We start from the raw sequence: 21,498 nt of genomic DNA, 5'->3' as shown, positions 1-21,498 counted from the left end.
TAATTTAAATATGTTGTTGTATGTTTTACTTACAGAGGCAAAAGAACCCAGAATTCTCTTCCATTTCTGACAAGGGAATTTAGGTCACTGACACTTTCTTCCTCATCCCATCAACCCAGTTCTCCCCTCCCAACGCCAACCATTCCAACAATCCCATACAGGTCGTATGTAACCAATTGCACCAGGAACTTAGTTTTAACACACCTGTTCACCTGCAGCTAAACTTTGATCCATCTCCAGTGAATGACATTTTGTTTTAAGACATGGTACAAGTTCACAAAGAACATTTTCATAGATTTTTCACTATTTCACCCCTCTAATGCCACAAATTGATCTTTCAATGGGTCACAAAAATAATAACTACATCATTTGAGATGAACTAATTTTGATATCTTATGTAAGCATGTTTACTGAAACGATTTTAAGACAGGATGTCATCTGGAAATTATTTTTCTCATTAGCAAGCATTAGGGAGAGTTCTACTGTTGATTGTTTTGGAAAATTACAAAAACTATCCACATGGAATATATTTACAGTATCACAAGAGAGAGAAACTGGAATAAATCTTCTTAGTATTGTTTACAATACTTAACACAAACTAACAAGAAAGGAATATTCTTCACACACCCACTCACCCATAAAATTCTCCTACTGTGAGGTAAATCAATCAGTTGTTCCCAGTCTCCCTCAGACAATGGCCCTAAGAGGCAAACTGTAATTGATTTGGATTCTGGCTCATTATTTCCTCCTTGAGACTTAAACCTCTCATCTGGAATAGACTGGAGTAAGATTCACTATGGAAAAGGCAATACCCTATCAATGTGCTAAAACATCAGGCAGGTCATCCATTCATTAAGTTTACTTCACAGTGTATGAACAAGTTCAGAAATACATCATACATTATCTGAGCAGCTATTAATCTCTGAAAGGTTTATTACTTAAAATGGCTTTTCAACAACAGATTTCTAGCTATTTGTGTATTCTGTAAAAGCTGGAAATAATCACCAAAAGTCTTTATCACTCCGTGGAGTCTCTGCTTCACAAGGCCAGAGACCCTGGTATAATCCTCACAGCAGATGCTGCCTGTGGGAAGTTTATGTGCTCCTCTTGGGACCATGGGGGTTAAGTTTTCTCTCACATCTCAAAGCTGTGCAGGCTGGTGGTTTAACTGACCACTATAATTTAATTTTATAGCTGAGTGCTAGAATCTGGGGAGGGGGAGGAGAGGTAGTGGGAATGTGGGAAGAATAAAAAGAATTGACAAGAAATCAGTATGTAAATGAATTTGGACCTGAGCCTTTGACTTGCAATTCTTGTCAAAATTGATGAGCAAGGTCTCCAGGGTTAAGGAAGGACATCCTGGCTGTAGAGGAAGTGCAGCGTAGATTCACGAGGTTAATTCCTGGGATGTCTGGACTGTCTTACGCAGAGAGGTTAGAGAGACTGGGCTTGTACACGCTGGAATTAAGGAGATTGAGAGGGGATCTGATTGAAACATATAAGATTATTAAGGGATTGGACAAGATAGAGGCAGGAAATATGTTCCAGATGCTGGGAGAGTCCAGTACCAGAGGGCATGGTTTGAGAATAAGGGGTAGGTCATTTAGGACAGAGTTAAGGAAAAACTTCTTCTCCCAGAGAGTTGTGGGGGTCTGGAATGCACTGCCTTGGAAGGTAGTGGAGGCCAATTCTCTGGATGCTTTCAAGAAGGAGCTAGATAGGTATCTTATGGATAGGGGAATCAAGGGATATGGGGACAAGGCAGGAACCGGGTATTGATAGTAATTGATCAGCCATGATCTCAAAATGGCAGTGCAGGCTCGAAGGGCCGAATGGTCTACTTCTGCACCTATTGTCTATTGTCTAAAACTAGTTTTAACCCATTGTAATACAACCTGCTACGTTATTACATTGTTTGTAAAGGACAAAAGAGCTAACCCAGTGATGCACCATCAATAACTCTCTGAGACGTGAGGCGAGATATCAGCTTTTATTGACTGGAAGAAAGGACAAGCAGTAGTTGACCACCATACTACATCCTGGAGACTGAGGGCCGGGCTCAGGCCTCAATCGCCTTTATACCGGGGTCTGTGGGAGAGGCCACAGGAGCAGTCAGCAGGAGGCATGTCCAGACAGGTATATGTAGTTCACCACACCCAGGAAACTGTAGAAGGGTCAGTAATTGGGAAATTATTGGAGAAGGGAAGGGATGGGATTTACTCACATTTGTGAGAGTCAAGCAAGGCTTTGCACAGAGCAAGTTAGTCTCACAAATTTCACTGAGGTTTTTTTGAGACATTAGTGAAGGTGAGGTTTGAGCTATGAGTATTGTTTACATGGGCAATATTCAAACAAGCTTTCTCATGGCAGGCTGATCCAGCGTTTATATTCACCTGCTGATCGTCAGCAAAATTATACTTTATTGTCGGAACAATTGATCATGCTTTACTGGATGGGGTTCCACAGAAGTCTAAGAATACATTTCCTTCCTGCTCTTTAGACAAATAACTTTCCTCATTCCAGCTTCGGGGAGCTATTCATTACTTCCTTAGCACTCACACTGGTCATGAACTAGATACTGGTTAACCTCTTGTACATCTACTCTAACCTCTTGCTCTCTTCTGACATTTGTAAATTATTCCCTCTGGTCTTTGCCAATCTCCTCACTCACTAAGTCATCTGGTATCATTTCTGCTCCCTGGGAAATGGTCCAAATGCAGTCACATCCACCCAATGTTTAATCCTCCAGTCTCTCAGTGCTCTCAATTTTGTTCTGGTATTTTACAAGCAAATGGAATAAATGTAGCTATGCTCATTTAGTTCCTGCCATCTTGTGGTCCAGGTTTAACAATCTATATGAGCCTTCATCAACCATTAGTCATACTGCATTTCCTTTATATACAGAAACCACTTAATAGCTAATACTCTGCTAAGCATTTTGATTCCACCAACAATTACTTCTGAGCTATTTTATGCCAATTTCCCTCAATAAATTAAAGCTTTTTCAAGTGCTTCATGATTTTGAAACTCATTGACTTTGGGCCATAATTGGTTCTCAGCTCTGCACCTTCCCCACCTAATTAATGAGACAGATGATTCCCATGACTATCATCCATGCATCATTTGGAACCTTCACGAGGCCACTTCAGGATTCTTTGGGGATGATGTTGGCCACTTCATAAAGAACAGCTTGATACTTACTACCTTTGGCCACTACTATTATATAATTGCTTGTTTTGCTGGCAAAATGAACCAAGTCTTTCTAATAAGCTATTCAAAACAGCTGGTGTTTTTTGCAATAGCTCTTTCTAAATGGTTAACTAACATTGTGTGTGTGTGTGTGTGTGTACACAAAAAAGATGTGATTGCATTAAGGTGCATTACATCATGAATAGCAACATAAGAAGGGGCAGCATGATAGCATAGAGGTTAGGGCAATTGCTTTACAGCAATTAGTGTTCAATTCCTGCCTCTTCTATGTTTTCCCCATAACCACATGGGTATCCTCGAGGTGCTGCAGTTTCTTCCCACATTCCAAAGATGTGTAGTTAGTTAGTTACGAGCATTCTACATCAGTGATGGATGCATGGCGATACTTGCAGGTTGTCTCCAGCACAACCCTTGGACTGCGTTGGCCGCTGACACAAAAACGACACATTTCACTGTCTGTTTCAATATTTCAATGTAAGAGTGACAATGAAAGCTGATCTTTGAAAACATTGAGGTGACCTTTCACTTTCACTGCTCAAGCAAGGCAGATTTTAGACCATAAGACATTAGGCCCATCAAGGCTGCTTCACCATTTCATCATGGCTGATCCATTCTCCTCATAACCCTGGTTTATCAAGAATCTATCATCCTATGCCTTAAAAACACCCAATGTCTTGGCCTCCACGGCCGCTTGTGGCAACAAATTCCACAGATACACTACTCTCCGTCTAAAGAAAGTCCTTGTCATCTCCATGCTAAATGGACGTCCCTCAATTCTGAGGTTGCGTTCTCTGGTCTTAAGACTCCCCTACCACAGGAAACATCCTCTCCATGTTCACTCCATTGAGGCCTTTCAACATTCACTAGCTTTCAATGAGATCGCCCCTCATTCTTCTGAATTCCAATGAGTAATTTTCTGTCTGTTTTGCCCCTTACCTGATTTTCCTTCCAAACAATACACTAAATTGGATAAATATATATTAGGCAGAAGTAAAGGTAAAAATTCCTCTCAATTCCTCATCTCCGCATGCCTCCAGCCCAGTAATATTTAGCCTACTCAGCCTACATGATAACCGATACTGAAATACACCAAGGGTGATTTCTGATTGCTTCACGTTAATGGGTGATGTTGTTGTTGAATAACAAAATACAATTTTTATTTTCCTTCCTGGGCCTAATTATTTAAATATTCTCCTACTGGAATTAAGGCACTAACTGGCATTTTGCAAAAATTTTAAAGATTGTTTTAGCTAAGTAAAACAGCCAAACAGTAAGTGTCACCAGTGAAGAGACTGAAAGAATTATTGACATCATTATGAAGTTGGGAAGTTTATTTAAAGATACAGCATGGTAAAAGGCATATCTGATCCAACAAACCCCTGCCACCCAGTTACAGCCATATGACCAATTAATCTGCTAACTCAATTGCCTTTGGAATGTGGGAGGAAACCGGAGCACCCAGACAAAATCACACAATACTCCTTACAGACGGTGGCAGAACTGAACCCGGTTGCTGGCACTGTAATAGCTGCACACTAACTCTGTGCCACCCTGACCCGTTGAATGTGTAAGAACACAAGACTATTTCAATATGTATTAACATTCTTCTGCCTGGCTGGTGCAACTGCAAAATAGAAAACATTTAAAAACTTGCCTGCCACGTAGAAAGTGACTTGCTGGCATTCTTTTACAGGAGCTTCAGATGGACTCCCTGGTAAAATAGTTACTCTCCAGATCGCAATACCTAGAGTATCTGCAACAGTCTTGCGGAATTCATACCTAGAAAGAGAAGTGTATTTCAGTTTAATCTACTCAAAGTCTAATTTGTCCTGTTGGTATATGCCAAACCAGCAGGAGCTTGAAGCCGTGGGCTTACTGGGAACTGAAGTAAAATTGTTTTGAAGTTTGTTTCAAATAAGAAAATTACCACTGACAGAAAGACATCATTCATCAAATCAGTCCATGCTCAAATTCATGACCAAGTTTGCTTTTGCTTTTCTTGGCATGAACAACTATTTCTCCCCACTCTTCCTTCTCTCTTTCCACATTCACCATTCTGGTTGCCCCCCTCACCCCTTCTTTTCTCCTCACCTGCCCACCACCTCCCTCTGGTGCCCCTAACTCTTTCCCTTTCTTCCATGGATTGACCTTCTCTCCTATCAGATTCCCTCTTCAGCACTTCACCTCATCCACCTATCACCTCCCAGCTGTTTACTTCATTCCCCTACCCACCGCTTTCTCCCTTTTTTGATCTCACCAAGCTTGTGCATCTTCCACCCCCCCCCCCCCCCCGCCCCCACATTCTTATTCTGGTTTCTTCCTCTTTCCTTACAGTCCTAATGATGAATCTAGGCCTGAAACATCAACTGTTCATTCCCCTCCATAGATGCTGGCTGACAGAGAGGGACCAAAAGGCCCAATGATTGTAAAATGTGTAGCAAAAAGCAGTTAATATGAAAAAATTCACTTTTCCCATATTTGTTGTGTTAAACCAACAGTGTGTATTTAGCTTTAAAGTACAATTAAGCTCTCCTAAAAAAGAAAATATGAAATTGAGATCATTCGTCTTGCGGGAATTTTCCCTAAACTGCATTAAAATATGACCTGCATGAATTCAGATGCAAACCATCTGCTTATCTGCCTTGTCATTCCCTCACTGACTAAAATTCCCCACAGCAGCCACTGTACAGTGGCATGAAGGCCATCATGGAAGGTGGAGGTAATCACTAGGGAAGCAGCAATCTGCCTGGGAAATATCAATGTCCAAAGTTACATCCCTTGGAATTTCCTGTTGAAAATGGAGAATTCATTTGGCACATAATATTATTTATAGCAATCCCTCAGCAGCTTGAGCCAATGGCAGGAAACTGTACTGAAGACTCGTGTACAATGCCCTTTTCAGAAAGATTTTTGTGTTTTTCAAAAGCCTATCATGATGTGTATTTAGCAGGTTTCAAATAATAATCCTGTTTCCTTGACAATACCAGATATTAAGTGCAGTGCCCTCTGAATGAATAGAAAATGTAAACAGAACTAAGTTACCCTGAGTTCATGTTGTAAGTAAAAACTGTTTTAATATCATTTACAAAGGAAGTCATGAATTGGTGCAAAATTACTCCCAGTAGATTATTTTCAGACTATTAATAAATTTCATTGAAGTGGAGTTGATGCCAGAGTGATTTTGCTGAAGAGAGATTGGACAATGCAACACTCAAACCATTCAGATCTGTGCAATGCCAGTTATTTGTTACTGAACAAGTCCCTTAATTAATAATAAAACCTGGGAGGAATGGGACTAAACTTGAAAGTTAACAGACTAATTGTCAGAGTGATATTTACTGGCCAAACATTTGGGAAGCTTATTATTGGTGGTTAATGTGGCACGGTAACATAGCCGTTATCGTAACACTTTACAGCACCAGCAATTGGAGTTTAATGTCTACCGCTGGGCGTAAGAGATTTGTACTTTCTTCCCGTGATCACACGGGTTTCCTCCAGGTAATCCAGTTTCCTTCCAAATCACAAAGATGTATTGTTTAGCTGTGGACATGCTATATTGGTGCTGGAAGCTTGGTGAGATTTGTGGGCTGTCCCCAGCATGTCTTTGGACTGTTGGTCATTGATGTACTTCACTGCATGTTCCAATGTACATGTGACAAATATAGCTAATATTATCTTTTTCTCTTTCAACAAAATATAAAATGCAACTGCAGGACTGGGTAGTTTCTTAACATTTCTTTTATAATTTGGCCAGACTTACACACTCCAGCCATCAGAATGAAGCTAGATGAGCCTCAGGATCCACACTACCAGGTTCAGAAACAGTTGTTACCCCTAAAACATCAGGCACTTGAACCAGAGGGGATAACTTCATTTGCCCCATCACCGAACTGTTCCCACAAACTATGGACTCACTTTCAAGGATTCATCATCTCAATTTCCTGGCATTTATTGCTTTTTTTTTTCTTTCTTTTTGTATTTGCACAGTTTGTGGTCTTCTGCACACTGGTTGTTTTTCCACCCGGTTGGGTGTGGTCTTTCATTGATTCCATTGTGTTTCTTGGAATTACTGTGAATGCCCCACAAGAAAATGAATCTCAAGTTGTACTATATGGTGACATATACAGTAGGTACTTTGGTAATAAATTTTCTTTGAACATTTAATCACACCTTATGCCAGCTCCATCATGGGCACAACCTCCTCACCACCGAGGATATCTTCAACAGGTGCTGCCTCAAGAAGACAGCACCTGTCATTAAGGACCCTCACAATCTGGGGCATGCTCTCTTCTTGTTACTACTACTAGGGAGGAGGTACAGGAGCATAAAGACTCAATGTTTTAGAGACAGCTTCTTCCTCACCACCATCAGATTTCTGAATGGACCATGAACACTACCTCTTTATTCCTTTTTTTTGCACTATTTATTTCTGTAATTTATAGATTTAATGTCTCTCTATACAGTTACTGCAAAAAGTCATACTCAGTGTTAATAAATATGATTCTGCTTCCTCCAAGTGTCAGGTGACACTTCTTGAGGGCAAATCCACAGTTGGTGAAGGAATATTTAAACTTTGTGTAAATGAAGCATTTTCATTAAATGAAAATATTAAGTAGTTAGTGTTTTTGCCACCATTACCACTTTTTCTGGTATAGCATCTGTGGTGGTGATGGCAACACCAACTGTCTCAGCTTTAATCATAACAGTGCCTGGTGTGCCAGGAAGCAAGCCAAGCTGACAGCCATTACCTCTTTCATAATACAATTTTTATATTTTTATTATTAAAATCAGGAACAGAAATTAGGTAAATGCATTGAGATATATTTATATCATATTGTAACAGTTGAAACCGGAAGAGCCATCAAAAATAAATAATTGTTACGAATAGAGGAACCAATGCATCTCAGACATCTCTTGATAGTAGATGTTTCCTCATTTCTCTACAACTGTTTTCATTCATCGTGAGGGTCATGTGATGTTTGTGCTTCATGATTTATTTTGCGCTACTATGCGATTGTCTGCTACACTTGGAAGCTTCTCCAATTCTTATCAGAAAGGCTTTAAACATGCATTGCAAAACAAATGCTCGTCGGACACTGGGAACACAATGGACACGGTAACGTGGATGCTGATTGGAGCTGCCCAGTCCATCACTGCATTTTGCACAGTTTCACCTGGAAAAGATCAGTAACTCAATTCTGCATTTCATGGCATTCAGAAATACAATACCAATACCCTGGAACTAGCTTTTCTCTTTTACAAGAGAGGCAGACAATAGACAGAGAATTGATTGCACCTAAAAGACAAATGGGTCCATGGATAGATTTGAAAAATCCCTTACCTGCATTCAGGGAAAAAAACAAGTATGTGTAAAAAAATGGTACGTGTACATTCTGTACAATAAAATACAATACGTGACTGACCTGATGAGCATTTTACTGCATACAATAGGGAGATTTAATAGCACAATAGTTGGCCACCATAATCTTCAAAGGCAGTACACACAAAATGCTGGAGGAACTCAGCAGGCCAGGTAACACGAAAGAAAAGAGTACAGTCAACGTTTTGGGTGGAGACCCTTCGGCAGGACTGGAGAAAAAAAGCTGAGGAGTAGATTTAAAATGTGGGGGAGGGGAGAGAGAAATACCAGGTGATAGGTGAAACCTGGAGGGGGAGGGATGAAGCTAAGAGCTGGGAAGTTGATTGGTGAAAGAGATACAAGGCTAGAGAAGAGGAAATCTGATAGGAGAGGATAGAAGGCCATGGAAGAAAGGAAAGGGGAGAAGGAACACCAGAAGGAGGCGATGGGCAGGTGAGGAGATAAGGAAGGAGAGAGAAAAGGGGATGGGGAATTGTGAAGGGGGGTGGGCGGGGGACATTACCAGAAGTTTGAGAAATCAATGTTCAAGCCATCAGGTTGGAGGCTACCCAGATGGAATACAAGGTGTTGTTCCTCCAACCTGAGTGTGGCCTCATCACAACAGTAGAATGGGAGCAGGAAGTGGAATTAAAATGGGTGGCTACTAGGAGATCCCACTTTTTGTGGTGGATGGAGCATAGATGCTCGGCCAAGCAGTCTCCCAATCTACGTCAGGTCACACCAATATACAGGAGGCTATACTGCGAGCTCCAGACACAGTATATAACCCCAACAGACTCACGGGTGAAGTGTCTGTGACAGCTTATCCACTGATGTGTATTATAAACCAACAGATCTCACAGCTACCTGGACTATACCTCTTCCCACCCTGCTACTTGTAAAAACAACATCCCTGTCTTTCAATTCCTCTGTCTCTGCCACATCTGCTCTCAGGATGAGAATTTTCATTCTAGTACAAAGGAGATGTCCTCTTTTTTCAAAGAAAGGGGCTTCCCTTCCTCCACCATCAACGCTGCCCTCAACCACATCTCTTCCATTTCACGCATCTGCTCTTATCCCATCTTCCTGCCACCCCACCAGGGACAGGGTACCTCTTATCCTCCCCTACCACCCCACCAGCCTCCGCATCCAGCACGTAATTCTCCAAAGCGTTCATCAGCTCCAACAGGATCCCACCACCAAGTACACCCACCCCCACCCCCACCCTGCCCCCACTTTCTGCAGCAATCGCTCTTTACGTGACTCCTTTATCCATTTGTCCATCCCCTTCCTGACATTTATCCTTGTAAGCAGAAAAAGTGCTACACCTGCCCATACCCTCACTACCAAGACCAAGGAGATGGTGGTGGACTTTAGGAGATCTAGGCCTCATATGGAGCCAGTGATCATTAATGGAGAATGTGTGGAGCAGGTTAAGACCTACAAGTATCTGGGAGTACAGCTAGACGAGAAGCTAGACTGGACTGCCAACACAGATGCCTTGTGCAGGAAGGCACAGAGTCGACTGTACTTCCTTAGAAGGTTGGTGTCATTCAATGTCTGTAGTGAGATGCTGAAGATGTTCTATAGGTCAGTTGTGGAGAGCGCCCTCTTCTTTGTGGTGGCGTGTTGGGGAGGCAGCATTAAGAAGAGGGACGCCTCACGTCTTAATAAGCTGGTAAGGAAGGCGGGCTCTGTCGTGGGCAAAGTACTGGAGAGTATAACATCAGTAGCAGAGCGAAGGGCGCTGAGTAGGCTACGGTCAATTATGGAAAACTCTGAACATCCTCTACATAGCACCACCCAGAGACAGAGAAGCAGTTTCAGCAACAGGTTGCTATCGATGCAATGCTCCTCAGACAGGATGAAGAGGTCAATACTCCCCAATGCCATTCGGCTTTACAATTCAACCGCCAGGAGTAAGATATGTTAAAGTGCCGGGGTTAGGACTCAATGTATTTAAGTAAACTACTTAAGAACTTTTTAAAAGCTATTATTAATGCTTTTTGAGAGGGTGATTTTAGATGCATATCATATTTTTACTGAGTTAAGTATTGTATGTAATTAGTTTTGCTACAATAAGTGTATGGGACATTGGAAAGAATGTTGAATTTCCCCATGGGGATGAATAAAGTATCTATCTATCTATCTATCTATCTATTCAGGGTCCTAAGCAGTCCCTCCAGGAGAGGCAACACTCACCTGTGAGTCTGTTGGGGTCATATAGTGTGTCTGGTGCTCCCAGTGTGGCCTCCTGTATATTGGTGAGACCCAGCATAGATTGGGAACACCTATGGTCTGCTAGAAGAAGCGAGATCTCCCAGTGGCCATCCATTTCAGTTCCACTTCCCATTCCCATTCTGGTATGTCTATCCATGGTCTCCTCCACTGTTGTGATGAGGTCACACTTAGGTTGGAGGAACACCACTTTATATTCCGTTTGGGTAGCCTCCAACCTGATGGCATGAACATCGAGGTCTCAAACTTCTGGTAATGCCCACCAAACCCCTCTCCTTCACCATTTCCCATCCCCTTTTCCCTCTCTCACCTTACCTTCTCACCCGCACATCATCTCCCTCTGGCGTTCCTCCCCACTTTTCTTTCTTCCGTAGCCTTCTGTCTCTTTCACCAATAAACTTCCCAGCTCTTTACTTCATTCCTGCCCTCTAGGTTTCACCTGTCACCTGGTGTTTCTCTCTCTCTCTCTCCTCCCCCCACCTTTTAAATCTACTTCTCGTCTTTTTTTCCTAATCCTGCTAAAGGGTTTCGGCCCGAAATGTCCACTGTTTTTTTTTCCATAGATGCTGCCTGACCTGCTGAGTTCCTCCAGCATTTTGTGTGTGTTGCTTGGATTTCCAGCATCTGCAGATTTTCCCTTGTTTGTCTTCAAAGGCAGTGATTTGTATCAGAGGACATTTGTGCTTGTCCTCACTTTTTATCCTGTCAGTCATCAGATTCGAGAATCCCCCTCCACGTTTACAGTTTCCTTACATCTTGTTGATAGGCTTCCTCATTTACAAGTTTTTTTCTTGCTGTGCTCCTAATTCCCAACAAAATATCCCACCCTACCCTTATCCATGGCTGATTTACCAATTATATTCTCAATCTGAGAAACCGTTAACAACTTCCTGTACTTCAATGCAGTTTCTCCTCCAGTCCAGTCAGTAACAGATGAGAGTTCAGCTCTCGAAAGGGAGGGGAAAGTGTGGGGCACAACGCTCCAAAAACAGAATCCCGGGTAGCCCTCCGCATGGAAAATGAACTGAGATCTTTGGGTTTTCTCTTTCTCATTTCCCCTTATCATTATTAAATGAAACTATAGTCTTGCTACAATTTTAAATGGGCCTTGAATGTTCTGTATTTTATTATGCCAGTGCCTAAGAAGAATAATGTGAGCTGCCTTAATGACCATCACCCAGCAGCACTCACATCAACAGTGATGAAATGCTTTGAGAGGCTGGTCATGATTAGACTGAACTCCCGCCTCAGCAAGGACCAGGACCCAATGCAAATTGCCTATCACCATAATAGGTCTAAGACAGCTGCAATCTCAGTGGCTCTTCACACGGGTTAGACCACCTGGACAATACAAACACCCTTGTCAGGATGCTGTTCATCGACTATAGCTCAGCATTTAACACCATCATTCCCACAATCCTGATTGAGAAGTTACAGAACCTGTACCTCCCTCTGCAATTGGATCCTCGACTTCCTAACTGGAAGACCACAATCTGTGCGGATTGTTGACAATATCTCCTCCTCGCTGACGATCAACACTGGTGCACCTCAGGGGTGTGTGCTTAGCCCACTGCTCTACTCTCTATACCCATGACTGTGTGGCCAGGTGTAACTCAAATGCCATCTATAAATTTTCTGATGATACAGCCATTGTTGGTACAATCTTAGATGGTGACAAGAGGGCATACAGGAGTGAGATATGCCAACTAGTGGAGTGATGTCGCAGCAATAACCTTGCACTCAACGTCAGTAAGATGAAAGAGCTGATTGTGGACTTCAGGAAGGGTAAGACAAAGGAACACATACCAATCTTCATAGAGGGATCAGATGGAGAGAGTGAGCAGCTTCAAGTACCTGGGTGTCAAGATCTCTGAGGATCTAACCTGGTCCCAACATATCAATGTAGTTATAAAGAAGGCAAGACAGTGCCTATACTTCATTAGGAATTTGAAGAGATTTGTTATGTCAACAGAAACACTCTAACTTCTTTATCTGTACTGTGGAGAGCATTTTGACAGGCGACATCACTGTCTGGTGTGGGGGGGGGGGGGGCAGTGGTTTACTGTACAGGACAGAAGGAAACTGCAGAGAGTTGTAAATTTAGTCGCCTCCATCTTGGGTACTAGCCTACAAAGTACCCAAGACACTTTCAGGGAGCGGTGTCTCAGAAAGGCAATATCCATTAGTAAGGATCCCCAGCACCCAGGGCAAGCCCTTTTCTCACTGTTACCATCAGGTAGGAGGTACAGAAGCCTGAAAGCACATACTCAGCAATTCAGGAACAGCTTCTTTCCCTCTGCCTTCTGATTCCTAAATGGACATTGAACCCATGAACACTACCTCACTTTTTAAAAAAAAATGTAATTCTGTTTTTGCATGGTTTTTAAACTATTCAATATAAATAGAAACATAGAAAACCTACAGCACAATACAGGCCCTTTAGCCCACAATGCTGTGCCAAACATGTACTTACTTTAGAAATTGCCTAGGGTTAATTATAGCCCTCTTTTTCTAAGCACCATGTAGCTATCCAGGAGTCTCTAAAAATATGTATACTGTAATTGATTTACTTATTTATTTATTTTTCTGCTATATTATGTATTACATTGAACTGCTGCTGCTAAGTTAACAAATTTCACAACACACGTCAGTGATAAATAAACCTGATTCTGATAAATTATATGTATTGTTATCTGCAGTATTGTAAATTATTTTACAAACACATTCAGTGAACTACTAATCAATTAGCTTCAAGTCAGCAAAAGGATCATGGAATCCTTGTGTCAAGATAACAAAGAACACACAAAAACTGGAAATAAGTTTTCAGTTATTGAGGATAGTAAAAAGGAAAACTGTGTTTAGTTGCCATTGTGAAACAGCAGACATAATACATCTGAAGTTCCTCAGGCCTCTGATAAGGTACTCATCACAAGACTCCCAATGAAAGTTCTTTTAGCAACTTTTAGCCTCCGGCTCTGATGCCTCTCTACTGGCAGCTGTAAACAGCTTGAGGCCTAGTCCTCGCACATACACAATAAAAGTTATATAGGATATCAGGAAAATGCAACCACACAGAAGATATATATATATATATATATATATGTAGTCCAGATCCTGAGTCCATCACTGCCACAGAAATCTGCAGTCAACCACAATACAGCCTGTCTTCTGCTGAGCAAATATGGGGGGTGGGCCCTCTACCAACTCCTGCCACACTGCCCCCGGTAGAGCGCACCAACTTTGACACCTCTCTTCTAGCAGCTGTAAACAGGTAACAACGTGGCTAGAGGCTCTGAGTCTATTGAATGCCACAGAAATCAGCAGTCGATCACTACAGAGCTCACGGTCTGCCGAGTGAACATGGGGTGGTGGGGGCAGCAGTGCCCCCAGCCTGGATGCTGCGTCATACCACCCCCAGTGGAGCACACCGGCTCAGATGCCTCTCCCCTGGTGGCTGCAAGGCCTAGTCCTCACAGCTCCCCCGCCATCTGCCCCTGATCTCAGCCACCAAGTCAGTAAATTGAACGCAGCATTCCACATTAGCGATGTCCAAAAGGGTCTTGCAATCAAGATGGTCATTCGCTGTTAGACTGTACGCCTCCTTAAACTCCGTCAACGAGTAACTCACTGAAGGGGAAGACCTGCAATGCTTTATGTTCTTAATGTATAGCTGGATCTTGTGATCATAAAAAATATATTTAAATAGGACCTTTTGTTGACCCCTTAAAAGCTGTGTGACTGGAAGTACTGACATCTTAGCGGAAGTATAATATAATGAAGTCCTCTAGAAAGCCAGATGGGAGGGAAGAGGCATTTAAGAAAACCTTGGGCTGGTGGTGGTTGCTATGCTTTCTACCAGTACCAGCCAAGGCAACTGGCATACCTGCCTGATTCCTGAAATGCAGAGAAGAAGTTGTAGAAAGAAAGTTCCACCTGTCACTACTGGGAGAGTCACAAACTAGAAAATAAAGGACCAGTCATTCCAAGCTGGTCAACTTCCAAAGTAAATTTATCATCAAAGTACATAAATGTTACCATACACTACATTGAGAATCATATTCTTCTAGGCTTTTATAGGGGGGAGAAAAAGAAATACAATAGAATTTCATGAAACAGTATGCATAGAGTGACAAACAACCAATGAGAGAAAAGATGAAGAGCTCAAATAAAAATTAATACTGAGAACAACAGCTGTAAAGAGTCCTTGAAAGTGAGTCTGTAGATCTAGATCCAGAAGTGGAGAGAAACCTTCTCTCAGAAGGCAATGGTTCGGGAATTCTCTGCCTACTATGGTGATGGAAGCCAGATACTTAAGGTGAAGATACATAAATAAAGTTCAAGGAACTGAGGTTTACCAGGAACTGGTACAGAAAAGTTACGGCTGAACCTGACTGAACGATGGGGCAGGTTGGATGAATCAGCTGCTCTGTTGGTTATGGAAAGACTATGTTAGGTAGAATTGGAGCCAAAGATAATGGCATGTTCTAGTTCAGGGCACAGGCAGTTCAAGCAGAACCAATACTATTACCACTGCATCAGAAAACAAAAAGCCAAAAATCCCCAAATGGAGGCATCCAGGAATTCAAGAGAATCCACAACCTACCTGCGCCCTCTTACCTGCCAGCTCTTGCTCCTCTGCTAGCCCTTTCGTATTGAATTCTATCCTCTCCCTTTCCTGTCCTGATAAAGACTCTCAGCCCTCAACACCAAGTGATCATTTTCCTCCATAGCCTGACCCGTTCAGTTCCTCAACATTCATGTGCAAACTTCATCATTATGGTCCACACCAGAACTCATTTTATCAGCGACCCGCAGCTGAATATGTAGGTAGCACCTACTATGTAGGTACTACACAATTCCACATTAGGTGCTTTGTAGCCTTTCTCCACTTTAATTCTTACCTGCTGAATGAGTCCACATTTGGAAACTTAAGTGATTTCATGTTATAATCGGCAACAATGTTAGCACAATCCTTCAAGCTTTTGCTATGATCGGTATTGTGAATCACCACTGATCTGCCCACCACTGGAAATAAAGAAATAACAATTAGAACAGTATCTCAGGATCAAGATCCTGTCAATAATGCATATCCTAAATTGAAACAGATGATAGAAATACTGAACAGGACAAGCAGCACAAATTTAAAAACCTCTCTCACCACTGATGCCAAAAGATATTTCAGTTTTTATGTTTGAATTTGCACCAGTGTGAAAATACAACCATTTAATACTTACCTAAAACCCTGCTTCTCTAGTTTTCCTAGTTTATAATATTCAGAAAACAAAGCACAGTCATTTCTAGTGATACATGTGTGGCATCTCATACATCACCAACCTGAATTACACTTGATGTGGTGTTAGCATTCACTTGATCTACCAATGACTTCTTGTAACTTCCTGCTCCATCTTCTCACTTCCTGTTATCTACAATGGTCAAGTTAACTCTCGTCTCTATGAAAGCTTCCTGATATGCTGATATTTCCAAGACTTACTTATAGACAGTTTTGAATTCCTCTATTGAAATTCCTGATAAAGTAGCAAAACGTTTGCACAGCAAGAAAATATTATTTGCATGTTTAAAAGAAGCATACAAAATGTTTGCATTCCGGCACAAAGTTAAAATTGGATGTTCTAGTAAATATTCATCCAGATAAACCTACCAGTAAAATCTCCGGTTAATGGTAGCTGGACATCAGTCTTCAAATATCTCTTCCCAAGGCTAATAGGACCTTGTTTGGAATTTAAATCTCCAACCTCACAGTGCAAAGGAGTAGCAAGGGAACAGCTTAACTTATAATTGGCCTGCAAGTGTAAGTGAAACAATGAGTTAGGTTCCAGTGACAGGCATTAACTAAAGTCTGTCTGCAGTCCATTGACATCAAGTGGTTAGGGCAGAACAGCAGCGAAGTTGCTGGATTAGTATCCAAGGCTCTTCTCTACAGACAAGAACTGGACCCACCACAGGCGGGAAATTTAACTTGAAATAAAATGAATATAGTTGGTGTAAAATATATCATACGAATACTGACCTGTCATAAAAATATGGTATTTGAAATGTGGTATTTCAAATGTCCCATAGGGATGAAAATCTGCTGTTAAGCCCAGGTTGGCCTTACCTTCACTGGTGTGACCCATGTGATCCCATGCCACCGATATGATTAACTTAACTGAAATACCTGAGCAAATGAATCATTGCAGAGACAATAAAAAATAGCCTTGCCAAATCCATTAAATAAATAAAAGATCATCTCCTTCCCATTTGCATTTAGAAATAGTGCATTATTTTATTTAAAAAGCATTCTAGTCAGCTTTCTCATAGCAAAAGATTATCTTATGGACAGAGTTTAGCATTTTTTTAAATCTCCCTTGAAATAATGCAACATCCCACAAAAATGTAGAAATCATTGGAAACATAAACAAAAGACCACAAGATCTCGGAGCATTAGGCCATTTGGCCCATTGAGTCTGCTTCACCATTTCATCATGGCTGATCCATATTCCCTCTCAACCCCAATCTCCTGCCTTCCTCCTGTAAACTGTGTTTAACTTGGCAACTTTGTATAGCATTGGATGCCGACACAGACCAGTGAGGCAAAACTTCCCACTTACCTCACCAAGCCCTAAAACTTCAATCACAGAGCATGAGGGGCATGAGCAGACCACCAGGCTCCTCAGGCTTGTGCTGCCCTTCAATATAATCATGGCTGATCTACCCTGGCCTCAACTCCTCTTCTCTGCTAGTTTCCCAATCTTTCAGATACTTATTTGTCTCCACTTCCAGTATCTATTAATGTGGCCTCCACCACACTCAGGAGCAGATATACATTATTTTTGGAAAGATAACATTTCTATTTTAAACAACACACACAAAATGCTGGTGAAACACAGCAGGCCAGGCAGCATCTATAGGGAGAAGCGCTGTCAACGTTTTGGGCTGAGACCCTTTGTCAGGACTAAATATGTCAGGGATGGGGTAAGAAGGGGAGGAGAGGCATTAACGGAAGTTAGAGAAGTCAGTGTCTGTGCCATCAGGTTGGAGGCTACCCAGCCGATATATAAGGTGTTGTTCCTCCAATCTGAGTTTGGATTCATTTTGACAGTAGAGGAGGCCATGGATAGACATATGAGAATGAGAATGGGATGTGGAATTAAAATGTGTGGCCACTGGGAGATCCTGCTTTGACTGGGCACTGATCACTGGATCCCCACAAGGCTGTGTGCTTTGCCCATTGCTGTTTACACTGCTAACACATGACTGTGCAGCCAGATTCAAAGAGAACCTGTTCATTAAATTTGCTGATGATACCACAGTGGTGGGGTTCATCAGCAAAAATGATGAAACAATGTACAGGGAGGAGGTCAAAAACCTAGAGAGCTGGTACAGTGACAACAACTTGATGCTTAATGTCACCAAAACCAAGGAGATGATTGTCGATTTCAGACGGTCTCAGCCTGAGCACACACCCCTCAGCATCAGCGGCTCCACAATGGAGAGAGTGGAAAACATCAAGTTCCTTGGGGTGCAGATCTCGGATAATCTCACCTGGTCCAGGAACACCACTGGGATTGTGAAACGAGCCCAACAGAGATTGCACTTTCTGAGGAAGTTTAAACACTCCCCACTAACATTTTAACTACATTCTACAGAGGCGTGGTTGAGAGTGTGCTGACCTTTTGCATCACAACCTGGTACTCCAGCTGCAGTGCTGCCGACAAAAAAGCCTTGCAGAGGGTGGTTAGGGGAGCAGAGAAGGTTATTGGGGTCTCCCTACCTTCTGTCCAAGACCTCTTTCAGAGCCGATGCCTCCAGAAGACACGGTACATCATTAAAGACCCCTCACACCCTCTCCATGAACTGTTTGTTCTTCTGCCATCAGGTAAACATTACAGGAGCATCAAAACTAAAACCACAAGGCTACTAAACAGCTTCATCCCACAGGCAGTCAGACTGCTAAATAGCCGCTCTACCTGACTCTGCTTTGGACACTTTTAACTTGCACTGGACACTTATAACTTGTTTTTAACTGACATGTGGTTGTTGTGTTTTACTATTTATTGTTATGTTTATTATTTAGTGTTGCGTTTGTTATGTTATGATTGCACTGCTCCTGAGAAACGCTGTCTCATTCTGCCCTGCAGAGCTGATGTATGGTTAGAATGACAATAAAGTTTTTGAATCTTAAATCTTGAACATATCAGAATGGGAATGAGGCCATAAATAGACATATCAGAATGGGATATGAACTCCTATGCTCGGTCCGCCAGAGAAAGCAGGATCTCCCGGTGGCCACACATTTTAATTCCACGTCCCATTCCCATTCTGATATGTCTATCCATGGCCTCCTCTACTGTCAAAATGAATCCAAAGTCAGGTTGGAGGAACAATACCTTATATACCGGCTGGGTAGCCTCCAACCTGATGGCATGAACATTGACTTCTCTAACTTCCGTTAATGCTCCTCCTCCCCTTCTTACCCCATCCCTGACATATTTAGTTGTTTGTTTTTTTTTCTCTCTCTGCCCATCACCCTGCCTGTTCTCCATCTCTCTCTGGTGCTCCCCCAACCCTTTCTTTCTCCCGAGGCCTCCCGTCCCATGATCCTTTCCCTTCTCCAGCTCAATATCACTTTCGCCAATCACCTTTCCAGCTTTTGGCTTCATCCCAACCCCTCCGGTCTTCTCCTATCATTTCGCATTTCCCCCTCCCCCAACTACTTTCGAATCTGTTATTATCTCTCCTTTCAGTTAGTCCTGACGAAGGGTCTCAGCCCAAAACGTCGACAGTACTTCTCCTTATAGATGCTGCCTGGCCTGCTGTGTTCCACCAGCATTTTGTGTGTGTTGTTTGAATTTCCAGCATCTGCAGATTTCCTCGTGTTTGATTTCTATTTTAAATTCAGCTTTAAATGACTGGCCTCTTATTATACATATATATCCCCTTTCTGATGACTCTCCGACTAATAAAAAAAATCTCACCATCACCACTTTCGATTTTATAGATTTGAATAAGCTCACCCCTCATTCTTCAAATCTCTAAGGAATCTGTCCAACTCCCTCCCCTCCCTTGCTAGAACAACTGGCTTATCCAAGGAATAAATCAAAAACATGGCACATTCTTATCTTAATAAAACTATAATTTGATTGTCCCAAGGGAACTAATAGAATTAAATCTTACACAATGTAGAAGTTTTTGAAAATTAATGAATCATACAGTACCATTGTACTCCTAACGACTTGTTTTGTGGTAAGTTGCTAGCAAGTGAAATTTATTATCAAATAACATTTGAATACAAACACTATTTGCCATTAATGGCTTCCTTGGTTTCCTGTTGCACATATTGTTTTCCAACAACTAAATAAAACTCTTAAACATCCCATTTTCCATTGAAAAACAGGAAAGTCATACTTTCATGCACAATACAGTATATTCTGCTTCAAAACCATTACCCAGAGGCCTGATTATCTGTTTCCTTCAGTAAATGACTGATCATCTGTTAACATTCCAAAGTTCATGGTGTAGGTGTTGTGCACATCTGAGGGTGAGGTACATAATAGATGATATCTACAGACTACCTAATGATGTGCATAATTTCCTGCTAAACTTTGTTATCTATAGAAAGCACCTGAACCAAATTCAAGCACTGAACAAACTATGGACATGGAATTTTGTAATTGAAATCTCAGATGCATTGGATATATCCATATCAAATATTTACTCCAAACCAACGGCCAGACAATTGTAATGCGGGTGACACCTACATTAGAGGGATTGTCCGGGAAACCAAGGAGAAATCTGGTAGTGAGTTACTTAATAAAATTTAATAACTGTATACTGCACATAGCTATCTGATGGTGATAGCAATCTCAACCAACAATTAAAAGGCTGGCATGAAGAATAGTTAAATGGGTAATGATTAGGACCAAATTAATAGGGAGGTTAAAATGAATAACAAAGCTGAAAAAGAAGTAATCTACACTATCAGTGGAAATCCAAAATGTTAGCCTTGAAGTCAAAGCTGTTTTTAAATAAAACCAAATGAATATTTTTAAGCACAGCATAAAAGTGAAGAGACAAAGACCAATGAAACCCTGGGCATTCAAACTCCATAACGTGCTCATCAGGAATAATAAGCTGCTGGCAGAATAGAATAGGGCAGCAGAAGGCTAATAACATAGAGAAAACAGAATTGGAGAGGACATGCCACTAAAGCTGATTCATTCACTCTTACAGTAGCAAAAGAATTCTCAGAAGGGAAAGAGACAGGATAGAGTGGAGAACATTCTGACTGTTTGCATCACAGCCTGCTATGGGAACGCTAATGCACAGGAATGCAAGAAGCTACATAGAGTGATTGACTCAGCCAGTTCCACCATGAGCACAGCTCTCCCACTATCAATGACATCTACAAGAGGCAACGTTGTAGGAAAGTAGCAAATATCTTCAGAGGCTCCACCATCTCAGCCATGCCTTCTCCTCAATGCTGACATCAGGCAGAAGGTACAGGAGCCTGAAGATCCACACCTCAAGGTTTGACAACATCAATCTCCCCATTGCCATCAGGTTTTTGAACCGACTCTAAAATTTTTATCACTATCTTGGACTACATTTTCTCTCTTTCAATCTTGAGCCAGTGTAATTGTTTACTTTGCTTGTGTTAGTTATGTGAATTTACATTAATTTTGTTCAGGTTT

The 21,498-nt window shown here is 41.7% G+C and overlaps 1 protein-coding gene across 1 annotated transcript in view; it reads right to left on the bottom strand.

The window, feature by feature from the left end:
• Positions 1 to 21,498, bottom strand: part of cusr (Copper-only SOD repeat protein) — a 119,977-nt gene that overhangs the window by 26,155 nt on the left and 72,324 nt on the right. Inside the window, exons 6-8 of the mRNA XM_073026863.1 lie at positions 16,467 to 16,608; positions 15,709 to 15,832; positions 4,865 to 4,989 (exon numbers count right to left, since the gene is read on the bottom strand). Coding sequence (XP_072882964.1) covers positions 4,865 to 4,989; positions 15,709 to 15,832; positions 16,467 to 16,608 — 391 coding nt within the window. The remainder of the gene's footprint in view (positions 1 to 4,864; positions 4,990 to 15,708; positions 15,833 to 16,466; positions 16,609 to 21,498) is intronic.

The sequence above is a fragment of the Hemitrygon akajei genome, chromosome 23 (genome assembly GCF_048418815.1).
Source record: "Hemitrygon akajei chromosome 23, sHemAka1.3, whole genome shotgun sequence".
NCBI lineage: Eukaryota > Metazoa > Chordata > Chondrichthyes > Myliobatiformes > Dasyatidae > Hemitrygon > Hemitrygon akajei.
This window is presented reverse-complemented; position numbering and strand designations above follow the sequence as displayed.